This window comes from Chanos chanos, chromosome 2 (genome assembly GCF_902362185.1).
Source record: "Chanos chanos chromosome 2, fChaCha1.1, whole genome shotgun sequence".
NCBI lineage: Eukaryota > Metazoa > Chordata > Actinopteri > Gonorynchiformes > Chanidae > Chanos > Chanos chanos.
Window position 1 is genome coordinate 55,980,854 of NC_044496.1, and position 14,772 is coordinate 55,995,625.

The 14,772-nt window shown below is 40.9% G+C and overlaps 1 protein-coding gene across 1 annotated transcript; it reads right to left on the reverse strand.

The window, feature by feature from the left end:
- Positions 1-1,640: 1,640 nt before the first annotated feature.
- stard15 (StAR-related lipid transfer (START) domain containing 15) lies at positions 1,641-8,407 on the reverse strand. The gene is made up of 6 exons (XM_030766476.1): positions 8,261-8,407; positions 5,491-5,638; positions 4,806-4,909; positions 4,163-4,280; positions 2,871-2,923; positions 1,641-1,859 (listed from the first exon to the last, which is right to left on the reverse strand). The coding sequence occupies exons 1-6, from the start codon at positions 8,405-8,407 to the stop codon at positions 1,641-1,643; spliced, it is 789 nt and encodes a 262-aa protein (XP_030622336.1).
- Positions 8,408-14,772: the final 6,365 nt, after the last annotated feature.

The window sequence follows — 14,772 nt, forward strand, 5'->3', positions numbered from 1 at the left end:
AAGTGGAATAAAAACAGACGTAAAATGGCGAACTTAGAGGAAACCAGAAACCATTATACTTTGCTGCAAGAGCAATATGACTCTCCTGTGAGAAATTGGAGAAACAAACGTGTGGAGTTTCCTTTCCTTCCCAAAAGAACAATCTACTGATGTAGACAGGAAGCGCTCCAAATGGGAAGCAGGAAGTGTCTGAGACAATAGAGATTTTGAGGAGTGTCCCCCCTCTGGTTTCCATTTTTTTTAAATGTAGTTAACATAGAGAGAACATTATTTGTTCATAAGGGTATCAGTGTGGGCTGTAGTAAAGAAAACTCTAGATGAAGTGACTGAGACGACCAACGCATTTTCAGTTGGGCAGCAGGAATTTAAACGGTGTGAAGTAGAGGCCTTTTTTCTTCTCTATGCGCAGTTTAAACTAAATTAAGGGAGAACAGAGCCCTGTTCTCAGACAGTCGTTTGAGCTGAAAGTCAGAAATGTCCCACCAGAGAACAGTCAGGGGACATCAACACTGGACTGACTTGAGTTTTTACCGAAGTGATTATGGTTGGAGTACCACTCTGTTACATATTTTAGGATTTTAACATGTGTACTTATGCAAAATGAGACATCATCTTTAGCGATGTTTACGCTCTCGTGACGCAGGGCAGTTCTTGGGTATGCTATTAAAGCAGAAGTGAAATCCTGAAAGCATTTCATTTACGATGAATTTATTTATAATGGGGAAACAAAACTTGTTGGATGACTCCACACAGTAACTTGCACTCGGAAAAAAAAAAAAAAAAGACACATGGGGATGTAGTGTAGTGAAAGACAGCAGATCAGATTTGTACAACCCCTGAGGTCTGTTAGCACTGCAATCCATCTGCAGGGTGTCCTCGTTAGTAGCAGAAGTTCCCGGGTGTCAAAGAACTTTGCACTCTATGAAACTCTCTCTCTCTGCCTGCTCATCATCAGTCCAGGACAGCCACTGAATGAGTGTTAGTTAGTTATACTGCTTGATATTTCTATCCCTAAATAAATAAATAAATAAACAAACACACCTTTTTCCAAGTAAAGAGCCAAGACTGATATGTGTTCAGGATCTGTTGTTATCAATGTAGTCAATGTTCCTGTCATTATTCTCCTGTATGAAACATGCCAAAAAATATGAACAGAGAGAATGGTACAGTAGCAGCACTTTGAGGAAGATAAATATCAAAGACACACCAAAAGAAAACAACATGAGTGTACTCTGAGTCTAAACACAGAGCCAAAGTGTGTAAACAGAATTAAAAACTACGAGCTGATTAAGTCAATATTTCTGTTTTGCATAACATTTACATGTTGCCGCGTGTGGATAATGTAGAGATAGCGAGGATGTTTAAGTTTGCATGCAAAACATTTAGAGGAAATCTCTAAAAAATATTGCATTTTCATCAAAAGAGAAAAGTACAGTACAGAGGATTCTAAGAAAAACAAAGAAAAACAACATAAAACCAAACGAGCCATACTCATCAGAACATGTGCATGTATAATTTTTTTTTTTTGTTACACACTTACATTAACACGCAAACATACACCCATACACACACACACACACCCATACACACACACACACACACACAGATGCTGTCACAGAGAGTCACTGAGTGGTGTGAATTTAGGTCTCCTCATCATCACTGTTGTTTTGCGTTTTCTCCTCAGTCAGACCACTCTCGTCAATATTCTCCAGTGAGTCCGCCCTCTGTACGCTCAGGTCGGCCACGTTAATGCAGGGCAGCGTGTTCTGCTCCGGGTACATCCACGGCTTCAGGTTAGGGTTGTGTTTCCGCTTCCACTCCGGGTACTTCAGGCAGGCTTTGTAGATCTTCTTCATGGCCTGTGGATGAAAAGGTAGCAAGTGCTTGTTAAATCTAGAGGTTCACTGTTGACTGGAGGCAGCTAAGAGTGTAGGACAGTGTAAACAGTTAATGCAACACTGAAGAGTTCTGGGAGGTATTCCAGAAAGCAGGTTTAGTGAAAACTCTGAGTTAGTGAACTCACAGCAGGTAGGAAACCTCCTAATAGAAGAGCCCTATGGCTTTGTTTTGCTAGGAGAATGAAGCTATAGGGCTCTTCTATTAGGAGGTTTACTACTTTCTCTGAGTTAACTAACTCTGAGTTTTCACTAAACCTGCTTTCTGCGACACCCCCCCCCCCCCCCCCCCCCCCCCCCCAGGAAGACTATTCAATGTTACATAAGATGATCAACAAACAGAAAACATAAAGAGCAACTTTATTTGTTGTCTCACATATCCAGATGTTGAATTATTAATGTCTGTCTGTATTTTGTAGAGGATACAATTTCATATTTAGGAGTGATTAAGAAAATGTATTGATAGAGCTGGAGATGAATCACTGAAAAGAGGAGAGGGGATCCAAAACAAAAACTAGACTCATTGTCCCAATTTTTCTGAATCACCAATTGTCCATTGTTAACGCCACCAAGTACAACAAAGTGTGTACAGCAGAGTGTGTGATTGAGAGGTGGAGCACAATGCAATGTCTTGCCACGTGAGACAACTTTGTTTGGTAATTACTCTGTTTGACCACTAGGTGGTAGCAAAACCAAGCAATTTATGGGAACATCTTGCATTTAAATCGTGCTCTGCACCTCTGAGCTTTCTAGAAATCCCCTTATGAATGGAACTGCTAGGTATGTGTGAATGCCTTGGTTTAACCCCTTAAAAAAAGTGTTCTTAATTTTGACTCTGATCTATGTGAATTCCCAACATGAAAAAGTCCTGGCGTAGTTAAGGACACACCATTTTCACAACCAAAAATAAATAAAGAAATAAATAAAAGTAAAGACAAAAAACTACACATTTTCACAGCCCGCAAGAAATCTTACCTTTGGAGCAACAAACTGGGAGACTCTATTCACCACCCATTTGGGTAAAGAACCTGTGGACATGGACAAAATGATATATCTATTAAATGGTACACACACACACACACATACACTCACTCACACTCACACACACAAACACACACACACACACATATATATATATATATATATATATATATATGTGTGTGTGTGTGTGTGTGTGTGTGTGTGTGGTGCAACATTCAAATAATATATTGGAGTTACTCTGACTACTAAGTGATCAAATAAAGTCTGTTTTATTTTTTTCTGAAAACTGCGTGACACTGAGCAGTTCCTTTGTGTCAGTCTTTTAGGAGATACATGAAGCCTACAGTAAGACTGTGTGGACAGTCACTGTCCCACCGGTTACAAACAGCTGGTGAGTCATAGCAACGGAAGACATTAATAATCAAAGGGATGGCTCCAGGCAACAAGGAAAAGATGACATCAGCAAAGAAATAAATTATGTCTCAGGCTAGCGTTTATTTAAGGGAATCAAAGCCGTTTCTGCCCCCTCACAAGTCTACAGTGGGATCAGTGGATTATGACTAAGAAAAAAAAAAAAGAGGTCTACAGAGGAAGAATGCTAAGAGAGAAAAAATGCTGCAGTTATACTCAAAGCACAGCATCGAAAAAGCGCTCTCTCTCTTTCTCTGTCTCTCCATTTCTCTCTCTCTCCATCTCTCTCTCCATCTGTCTCTCTCTCTGTCTCTCCATCTCTCTCTCTCTCTCTTTCTCTGTCTCTCCATCTCTCTTTCTGTCTCCATCTCTCTCCCTCTTTATCTCTTCCTCTCTCTCTCTCTCTCTCTCTCTCTCTCTCTCTCTCTCTCTCTCTTTCGCTGTCTCTCCATCTCTCTCTTTCTCTCCATCTCTCTCTCTCTTTCTCTGTCTCTCCATCTCTCTCTCTCTCTCTCTCTTTCTCTGTCTCTCTCTCTCTCTCTCAGTCTAAGGACTGCAGAGTGAGGGATTGTAGCCTTTAAAGAAAACATACTTGGGCAAACATCTCCCCAGGACTCCGTTTCAGGCATATATTTGTGTACATTGCAGTATTTCCTAAGTGACTGGGGCTTTGAGCAGTGTAAGTGATGTGTAAACAGTTGGAATATAGGCTTTCTCCTCTTAATGAACAGTAATCTGCTTTTCCACTTTATATAAGGTTTTCCAAATAGACATCAAAGCTTTAATGCAACCATATTTCAGAAAATGTTTGACAGACAGTATTTGCTCCTTGTATAGTTTGAATATGCAGAGCCATATAGATATAAAGAGCTCACCTCTTGGGTCGACTTGAGTTAAGTAGTACAGAGTAGAGCCGTTTGCTCCACTGGACTGGATCAGGTATCCTGTGAGTAACGACACAGCCCTTACATAGTCCTTCTTTGGTGGATATTGCTGGAGGGGGAAAAAAAAGGAGTTTTCTTTTCTTTTTCTTTTTAATTGCATGTCTTGCACTGGGGAAACATGACATGCAGCTGCACACACTGGTTCTGATCCCATATTAACTCAACCATTATGTTCCAAAATGAGGTGGGTTGGTTATAGGAAAGTAATGCTGAAACACTCCCCAATGACATAAGAATTAAGAGAGAGAGAGAGGGAAAGAGAGAGAGAGAGAGAGAGAGAGAGAGAGGGAAGGAGAGAGAGAAAGCCAGTGAGAATAAATTTCCTTGACTCAGGACATGTAATTATTCATTACGACATGAGGATTGAATCTCCCTGCGCCAAACCTGATACCCCAGCCAGACTTTTGCCACCGTCTCTGAGCGTCTTCTCCTTTAAACCAGCTGCAGTTTCTGAGAAAGCTGGCCCACTTGCCTACTTACACAGATCTGGCCCTGTAAAACCCGGCCCTGCCAACAAGAAGACCCAGAAAGCCTTTTAACGTCTCACAGTGGTGGAGTGTTAGCACAGACGTACCGGGTGTTTGACAGAGTAGTTAATGATCAGATAGTCCTTCCCCAGCGGAAGCCATGAGCGCATGGTGACAAAGTCTCTGTTCTTCAGAGGACTGGGACATTTCCCTGACAACGCAAAAAAGAGAAATGAAAACAAAACAACACACGAGTTCCGCTGAACAGTGACACACTGTTAAGCTCCCAGCTGAACTGTTCCAAACTCTCATCTCTAAGTAAAAACAGGTTCCACTGCTTTCAAAGACAAAAATGCAGATGATTTCTGAACCATGCACGCACATGACTTTGAAATCTTTAAAACACTGCCAGTATGGTGCTGAGGTAAGTAGTCTTCATATTGCTATCATGAAACTGTTACTAGCACTACTCTAGTTAACTCTGACTGAAATATAATCATGGTCCACTTTCCTCACACTCTGTAAGGCTCATGTACTGCTGACTACAGAGTCACAGACATGATGTAATTGACCAGAAAGCTGCCTGCAAAGAGGTGATATTCACAAGCAGTTACCTGTATTGACTCCTCTGCTGGCTAATACGCTAAAATACATTATATGATTCACGCATCAATATCTTCTCCTCTCTTTCATTAAAGGCTCAGCAGACTAAATGCTGAGCTTTAAAGTTCAGTTTGAGGTGAGTGTGAGAGAAGTTATTCTGTGGGGTAGATTTGAGTGTATGTGACTCACAGGAATAATATCCCACGTCTGCATTTACAGTCAGTCTCCCAATGTCAAAGGTGTCAATCATGTTTGTGTCCCATTTCTTCCGGTAGCTCGTATCGTGCAGGACATCGTAGAGCGTTTCCGCCGTCACGTCCTTGCACACGATTTTCATCTGAAAAGGAACAAAAGACCAAAAAAAAAACAAAAAACAAAAGACCAATTCGTTTAAATTAGGTTTATTTCATTTTATAGGTCTTTCACAGTGATCCAAAATCCAAACTTTAGGTTTCGTATAAAACAGTGATGATGGTTCTCTGGAGCTTTCCGGTCCTGCTGGTGTGCTTATGAGATGTAGGTTTTACAGGTTTTGGAGGCAGACTGCTATTATACAGATGCAGAGAGGAGCCATATGACCATAGCAATGATGAATACCAGATGCCATTCAATTTTCACATCCAATGAATCTATCTGGGTTTTTTTTTAAAACATATGTTTTAAAGTAGTTTTCATCAGTCGATGAAATATTACATGATTCCGGTCCACAAGGGAAAGATTACGATATCTAATTGAGACGAAGGCCCACGTAAAAAAGCATGTGGAACAGGTGGAACCTTCTGGGTTATTTTCCACTCTTAGCTCTTATCTGTTAAGACCTCTTGCACGGATCTGTGACTCAAGAAAGATTCCGTACATTAGCTGCAATGTGATCAGATATTGTACGGGATGACAGCCACAAACACGCGTGTAACCCAATCGTCCCTGCCTCCGACGTCAGGTAAATAATTCATTCGACAACCCACTGCTCAACCCCAAGCCTGAACAGTTGCACCTCATTTCCACTGGGTTCCATGGCACCTATTCTAGTTTGGTTCCTATGAATGGAATTTCGTCAAAGGTTTGCAAACACTCAATTATTCATGGAGAGAGAGAGAGGCGCATCGTTAGCCCAGAACGTTACCTGAATTATTGAAGGGGATCTATCAACTTGTTTTATTTTTCCTTCTTTTTCTCTTTTTTCTTTCTTTCCTGTGGATAAAAAGCCCGGTGGTCTGAACCGTTCTCAGGCTTGACCATGAAGCCAACCATCCTAAAAAAAACAAAAAACAAAAAAAAAAACCTCTGCATATGGCTCCGCTCCTAGGAGCAAACTTTGGTCAGCGTTAGAGGGGTCAACCGTAGTGTTTCTCAAACAAATATACATCCCCTCCCTTTCACGAGCCAGTGGGAGAGACTCGGGTTTCCTCATCCGAGCTCACCGTTACCACGGTTTTCCGCTCTTAATTTTTCAGCACGTCTCAAGGGAGTGCAGCCTACCTTGGGGACTAGCCTTTCATCTCTCTGAGACTGCGGAGCGTGAAGTTCTGGCGGTCCAGTCGGACCTGGCCCGGCCCGGTTAGGCCCTTACTGCACGGTCTTTTCCTTCACTCGGAGACAGAACATAACCTTATTCGTGTTTGTTTTTCTAAGATCCTTCCAAATGGGGCCAGACTTTTTTTTTTTTTGCGCTCTCTATATGAAGCTGATGTGGCACAGGCCGCGTTTTGTTTATTCAGAGGGAGGCAGGGGGGTGTGGGAGGTGGGCGTGTGGGATGGAACGGGGGGGGGGGGGGGGGGGGGGGGGGGGGGGGGGTGGGGGGTGCGCGGCAACTACTGGTTCATACGCTTTAAACTAAAACTTTATACTCCTAAAAACTGAGGCGTAGCACACGTCAAAACACCAAGTTTCAGATTTAAGGCATGCAGATTTAAAGGGAAAACAAAAAAAAAAACCCTGAAATGAAATAAGTGACTTGAAAGATTGACTTCCCGTCTCTAAGGAGCTAAACCTTATGTAACATTTCCCGATAGCTGTTCCAGTACTATTGCAGCGTTACACCTTGGTTTGGGTTTGGTTTTTTTTTCTTCTTTTTCCTTTCTTTCTCCCACACTTACTTGACATAATGTGCTGTGGTCCATTGTGAGGCTGTGGTGAGATCCTGAGGCCCTGAATCTGTCACACAGTACATTTACAACTTATACTATTCCAATAAAGCATTACTATATACTTCAGCAATTTTTTTTAGCCCCCAGAGTGCGTGGTGAGCAGAAAGCTGAAAAGTGCGCAGTAGGCTGTAGGCGGCTACTGAGGACTTGCAAGCACTGCAAAGGAACACATGGTACCCTGCGGTGTAGCCGTAGCCACTGCTCATTCAACTGAGGGACTGCAGATACAATGATATTGCTTGTGGTGTCAGTCCTGTGAGGGCTCTGTATCTCCGTTTATAGCTCAGTTAAGATCGTTGTTACTTTAGAACCATCCTGATTGGTCATCAGCACATATGGGAGGTTATTTCATTCATTGGTTTCATTATTATTTTTTTTCTGCTTACTGAACTATTAGTAAGGCAATGGATTTGATGTCACACTTCTCAGGCAACCGCTTGCAAAAAAACCAAACAAAAACAAAAAAACAACTAAATTAAACTTTATGAACCAAAAAGGCTTACCATTATTACGTTTCCATTTTTCGAGATTGCATCTCATGACATTGTCAAATATGTGCGCTAACTCTGCTCGTCCTTTCACCGTCATAGACCGCGAAGAAGTAGTCTCATCTTGTATATTATATTTACAGAATATAACCATTCTTTGCATTAAAACAACATAAATAAGCTGCACAAAAACAAAATCAAACAAACAAACAAAAAAAAACTGTTTGGAAGAGCACGGTGACTATGCCATAAAGGTCTGGTCAGTTTCCGCAATGCAGGATTATTTTGGGCTATAAAGCCAGAAACACATAAACCGCACTTGCCTTAAGTTTCTGCACTGTTTTGCTCTCCTCGTCACGGCACCACACCGTCACGCCTCCTTTGTTGTAGCGGGCTATCCATCCATCGTGGTTTTCACATTGTTCTTTGAAAGAGGCGAAATCGCTATCGTCCGGGATCTGAACTGGCATCTTGCCCTCTTGTGCCGGGTATCGTGTAGATCAACGGGAAAGTGCTAAACTCCCACCTCGCATAAGTTCGTTTTTCTCACGTTGCTGTCGATAATTATTCCCTTTGATTGCTCTTTAAGCTTGACAGGTGATGAAAAAAAGTGTTTTAATGGTGTCAAGTAGCATTTACCCTTACTTTTTCTCTCTCTTTTTCAAAATTTCAGTTGGATTAACAGTTACCTGATGTAGGATGTAGCAGGTGTATAACCGGCATCTGTTAATGGGCTCAGTATCACTCGTCACACTGATGAGAGAGCATTATATAGGTAAGGCATCAAGTTACCGACATCCCGCTTTTCAAGTGGGGCAGTCTGCACGAGTTCATTTAGTCAGACTCGCTGATGTACCAGAGGATCAAGTGTCATGTTTGTCCGACGCACGGCGCTTTTTTCCCCCTCTTTGGCTATTTTATTCAGACCATGCGGGGTGGGTGGAATTCAACAGAGCATCTCCGATTTCTCCGTGACTCTCCAGTTCTGCTCCTCCACCTTCTGTCGGCGTCATACTACTTTTCTTTCATCCAGCCTGCTGTTATGTAAGCCATCTTTATTGTGGTCAGCTGATCCGTGATACTCCTGTGGCTCGTGCGTCGGTTTTGCCCGCATCCTTTCCAGGGAGAGGTCCATCCGTAGATCCTATAGGCCCACACATACGTTTAAAGGATGTCTCATACAGAATCCACAACTTTAACAATATTTACGCTATTATGAAGGTTACTGTTAGCTCTTTGATGTCTGTATAGCGGCCAAACTGGTTTTAACGGAAGCTCGTTTAACAAAAGAATTCATATTAATGGGACTAACTAATATAAGTCATGAACGATTATAAGCCATTAGTTTGTGCTGTGACATATCGATTTGAGCGGGAGGCTTGCACAGAAGTGAAATTACAATAATATGGCATTGTGAAAATGTCTCAGGCAAAACCTAGGGAATATTGTTGTTGTTGTTGTTGTTGTTGTTGTTGTTGTTTTTCCATTGTTTATGGAAAATTTCAATGAGGAGCAAATGGCTTATTTGTATTAAAGAAAGATCAAAGTTTATTCTCGAGAGTTTCATGAATAAAGCAACTTTGCATGTCAGCACAGACTGTTGCAGATGCTGTTACTACATAATAGTAACAGAGATGAAATCCTCTAAAAGTGGAAAAAGCCAGTTTCGAGGACCCTTAAGAGGACCCATATCGATCTTTAGAACTCACCCACCTGTGATATTTTGTGAAACATCTCTTTAGGCTTGACAGGAGTTGAAAAAAAGTCCTTTAGTAGTTGTATTACAGTCAGAAAGTGCAGACAAAACACAGATGATTTCAAGCTGTATTAAAGTATGTTAAACTTCAGTATGTATTTTAACAAAGGTGACATTATTCCATGTTTACTGTCACAGTTTTAATGTAAGAACAGTTATGAAATAAAACATCTTAAAAAATGTTCTCTTTACTCCATGTGTCTTGTGAATTTATACTGAAAGTGTCTTGTAAAATGTTCATTGCCAATACATCTATTGTTTTTTTTAAAAAAACAAGTAAAACAACTAATCAACACTTAATCCTATCTACGATTGGGGTGTTGTGCTACATATGCTATCATAGAAAATATAAATAATGATTTCCATCTGCTGACACAGTGTTTTATGATTTCCATCTCCTTCTCCTAAGGCAGTTGTTTTGTTTTGTTTTTTTTTTTCATTCACAATCTCCTGGTTGCTGCAACTGATGTCATCTTCTATGCAGACAGTTGTCTGTGTTGTGTTACCCTAGAGTGGGCATACGCCACATTGGAATGTCATCTTGACACAACCCCAGTCTCTCCTAACCATGTGTGAGGAGCATAAAAGCATGCCTTGCCTGCCTTAGCTTTCCTGCCTGGCTGCCTGCTGCTTTCTCATTCTCCTTCTTTAAAATGTGTGCAGTGGACTAACAAAAGATTTCACCATTGAGAGGAGGTACATGCTAGCAAAAGTCACCGCGGGACATGCATAAGACGGATATGCATGAAGGATATACAAATCTGCGTCACCACCAGTTTGTGACGCTACGACTATGATGAGGTCTTCGCCGCGAATGTCTTCAATAGCGAGAAGCACTGAATGGCGGCTCTGTCTCTGTCCAGTGAAATATAGTGGGACACTTTGAACTTTGCCATGCAGTTACCACAGGGATGTTATATTGGAAACTTAGAATAATAGACCTCATAATGCATCTCTTCAGGCTTGTTGACCTCTTTGACCTTGAGACATCTGCCCTAGTAACCAGATCTGATGTCAGTGACAAAGCATCACCATTGGAACCGCCCCTTTCCACCATTTCACAAAGGCATTCCCATCAGTTCCATTTATTCAAGATCCATACAGCAAACTGACTTAGTGAAAATGATCATGGTAGACTCAGGGAACCTTCTTCTTCTTCTTCTTCTACTTCTTCTTCTTCTTCTTCTTCTTCTTCTTCTTCTTCAATTCTTCTTCCTCTTCTCCTTCTTCTTTTTCTTCTCCTTCTTCCTCTTTTTCTTCTCCTTCTTCTTCTTCTTCTTCCTCTTTTTCTTCTTAGCGGATGTAGTAATAGCAGTAGCAGTAGTAATAGCAGTAGTTGTATTAATTATGATTATCTGTATATGATGCAGCAGTGATGATGCTGAACTCACCCAAAAATATGTTCTTGGACACTGTTCGCAGTCGTAATGGATGAGGCAACTCTCTCACACAAATTCCAAACGCTAAGGTCTTGAATAAACACAGACAGTAAGAGGAATCAGCTATTGGATGAAAAAATGCGAGGAAATAACAACAAGGCCACTGTGTTGGATTAACCGACGTCCGGTTTTATGCGTAATGTCCATTTTTTCAACGGCTCCAGGAGATTCACTTGAGCTTCAGGACAGGAGGAATGTTCCGTGGTTGTTTATCTGAAGGATTCCGCTCAACTTATTCAACAACCACATGAATTTACTCTTGTAAACAAAGCCACCTGTTTTACAACTGTTCAAACAGCCAACTTATGGCCTAATAATGAACATTACTGGGCCTCTTACAGAAATAAGTTCATCTTTCTAAGTATTTTGGCTCTGGAAACAGAGTTCTTAATCATGTTGTGTATTGTAACTAAAGCAAACGAATGAGGCGTGGTTCCGTAGGTTTTATTTTGTCTAGAACTAATGCTGTATCCCTGGAAACGCAAATTGTTTTCTAACTGCAGTTAACCTGAACATGGAAGCAGGAAGTAATGCCAGACAGTGAGGAGACCTCTGGTGCTCCTGAGGAAAATGGAAAAAACACACTTAATTGTTTCCCCTGAAGGTAACCCATTCCTTGAACCTTGTGGCTTGATATGGAAAAGCCCACATGTGACAGAGGATGTTTGAATACAAACTGAAACGCCAGCTTCCTAATTTGCAAGGGCAATCAAGGGAGGTTATAAGAAAGAAAGAGAGAAAGAAAAAATAAAGAAAGAAATAGAGGCAGGCCTACATTATGTGATCTAAATTGGTTGATATTTCTGAGTAGCTGTAAGGGGGAAAGGCACACAAAGATAAAACAAAAAAAAAATCTTTCTTTAATGAAAACAGAATCACATTATAATGTTTATGGGCTTTTACACATAATTATGAGGTGTTGATATGCATAAATACTCAAAGGAACTGTCACTGTGTCCTGGCGGTAGGAGGACCTGGTGCAGAGGAATGTGTGCTTCCCTGGCTGGACCAGAGTTAAACATTAAACACAAGGCCCCATAGCAGCTCCTGTTGGACATGGCCATAAAAAGTAATAGAAGAAACAGACCTCGACAAGGTAACATGCCATATTTCATCTTTAACTCTCAATAGTAAATACAAAAGACAGCTTTGCCAATTAGATGATATTGTCAATTCTATGGCTTGTTTCAGTTTGTGGGGAGTAAATCTTATATTTCATTTATGTTGTTCACTTTTATTTATTTTTTCCTTGTGAAAACTGGAACCTCTTTGGTATGCATGTAGTCACACACACAGTAGGAGAACGATTAATAATCACCCTATAATATTAAATGAATCTTTCCCTTAACCTTACTGGATTGCGGATATTTTATGAAACTGGCCCAACTCCACTCATAATATTTACCCAGCCCTCTAAATAACTGGGAATATGAAAGAATCACTCACAGTTGGACTGACAATAGAAAAATACGAAAAAAAAACCCCAAAAACATTTTCAATAAAAATTTGCCTGTTTAAAATTGATTTATTTTGCTCTTTGCTTTTGTGATTATTTGTGACCAAGGCTGCAATTGCTCTGGCGTTGACTGCGATCTTGACGTCTGTTGTTTTAGAATTAGAAGCTGCCATGTCTGTGAAAAGGATCTCACTCTAAACTTATTCCAAAATTGTTCAAAGGTAGATGAACCATAACATCATAAAACAAACCAGGTATAAAATTACTTTTTTTTTTTTCATTATTATTTGAAATGATGTGTTCTGGATCTGGATCTAAGGGGGAAAGGAATTCTTGTCGTTTTTGTATGTCTTCATGCTGTTGCATGCTTGTTTTGAGTAAAGATATAGTAAAGCAATTGGACTCATGGGTGTTAAAGTACTTAAAACATATGTTTAGTTTTCCTCTGGGGCACAGCAACAGTCTTTGGCTAAATACTGTTTTGACCTTCGAGAGTGACCTTCAAAAAGAATTCAATCTGGTGACTCATGGTGTTTTGCTAAGCCTACCTTCTTACCCATATCTTGCCTGCCGTGAAAAAAAAATGGCCAAAGTTTATACACACCATGTGGAAGTAAGGTATTAAACCTTAAATATTTTCATATGGGAAGGCTTAATTTAAGCCTTTGACAGAAGGGAGCGAGAAAGATACTCTTTGATTATTATCTGAGAAACACAGTTCTAACTGCCACGGTCTTAAATCCCTCTGGTAAGTTTCAGAGTTCAGCGGGGACCTCAGAAAGAGATGGAAGGAATGTTGTGACCACGTGTGCATTAATGTATGTTATTGTTGTTGACGTGGCAGATATGTCTATCTCTGTAGTCTACCACAACATACAGCATCCTGTATCCCTACTGGGCTTTTTTTATGGTTTCTCCAGAGATCCAGGCAGGGGTTAGGGGATAATTAGAGCTTCATCAAGTCCCTGGTCCTCATACTCATATGTCAACATGTTATGCAGCATGGAACCGTAGCATGTGCATCAGCTACCGAAGGAACGCCATGAGACTTTGATGAACTTTACAGAAAGGGTAAAAGAAAAAGCTAAAACTTTAAAATAGACATGGCTGCCATTTCTGCGCAGTGTCTTCTGAACTTCACTGTCACAGAAGAAGCAAACAGCAACAAAATACCATACGGCCAATGGTCCATTATGGCAGCGTAGAGGGGAACAAGCAAGGCTTTTAGCTGCTGTTACTGCAGATTTATAGCCCCCCCCCCCCCCCCCCCCCCCCCCCCCCCCCCCCCCCCCAAACCTGACACTGGGTCGGGCTCTGTGGAAATTATTCCCGAAGAAGAAGAAGAAGAAGAAAAAAAAAACCTTGTTTAACTAAATGTGTAGTTCCAATCTCTCATTTTCCATCTCAATCCGTCTTCTGGTTGCTTTGGCAAGACCCGCTCTGGAGATAAATACCTGACAGTAGACTAAAATAACAATTTAATGAACAGATATGATGTCTTTGCGCAAGACTGTACAGGCAGTAGCGTAGATATGAGTTCCCACTGGTGTGGCTTGGTGGGTTCCGTTGAAAGTAAGAAGCCCTCACTGTGTAACAGTATCCTAGGTGGCATTGAAACACAGACCGTGTCTGAGAGAAACTTCAAGCAATGCTTCTTTCTCCAATTCCTCATATCTGACAGGCTTTGAAACCAGACGTCTTTGCTGTGTAATGAAACACAGACCAGAGAGATGTTCTAAAAACCAAGCATGGCATTTTGATGATAAATCATTTAATACTTATTATTTTAGTCTTTGGCATATGTTAGATCTAGAAGTGATTGAAAGAGACACATAAAGTATAGTGTTATAAGGTTTCATAGTTAGAAAACTGTTCATATTTAATTCCAGTGCAACTTTTACTTGAATCTTTCGAATGATGTTTCTTCTAAAACCATACTATGACATAATGTTACAAACATCGTAATTACAATTTGTTAAAAACCAAAAGTGGATATTTTGTTTGAATGCTCTCCACGCACGGATCCGGACAACAAGGACCTCTTTATGCAATTGCTGTGGAGCAGAATGGAGTGGAGGTGGGAAAGGGAGAACGGGAGGTTGGGGAGGGAGGTGAAGGAGTTATGGATCTGTTAAAGTAATCTCACATCTCAGCTGGTGACATGAAAACATAAAGGAGACATTC

What these genes read in the sequence shown, in the direction of transcription:
- stard15 (XM_030766476.1), bottom strand. Translation starts at nt 8,407, where the DNA reads ATGCCAGTTCAGATCCCGGACGATAGCGATTTCGCCTCTTTCAAAGAA. An exon ending in ACTACTCTGTCAAACACCCG is followed by an intron (nt 4,281 to 4,805) that starts GTACGTCTGTGC and finishes TTCCCCCTCCAG; the next exon opens with CAATATCCACCAAAGAAGGA. An exon ending in CCCAGTTTGTTGCTCCAAAG is followed by an intron (nt 1,860 to 2,870) that starts GTAAGATTTCTT and finishes TTTCATCCACAG; the next exon opens with GCCATGAAGAAGATCTACAA.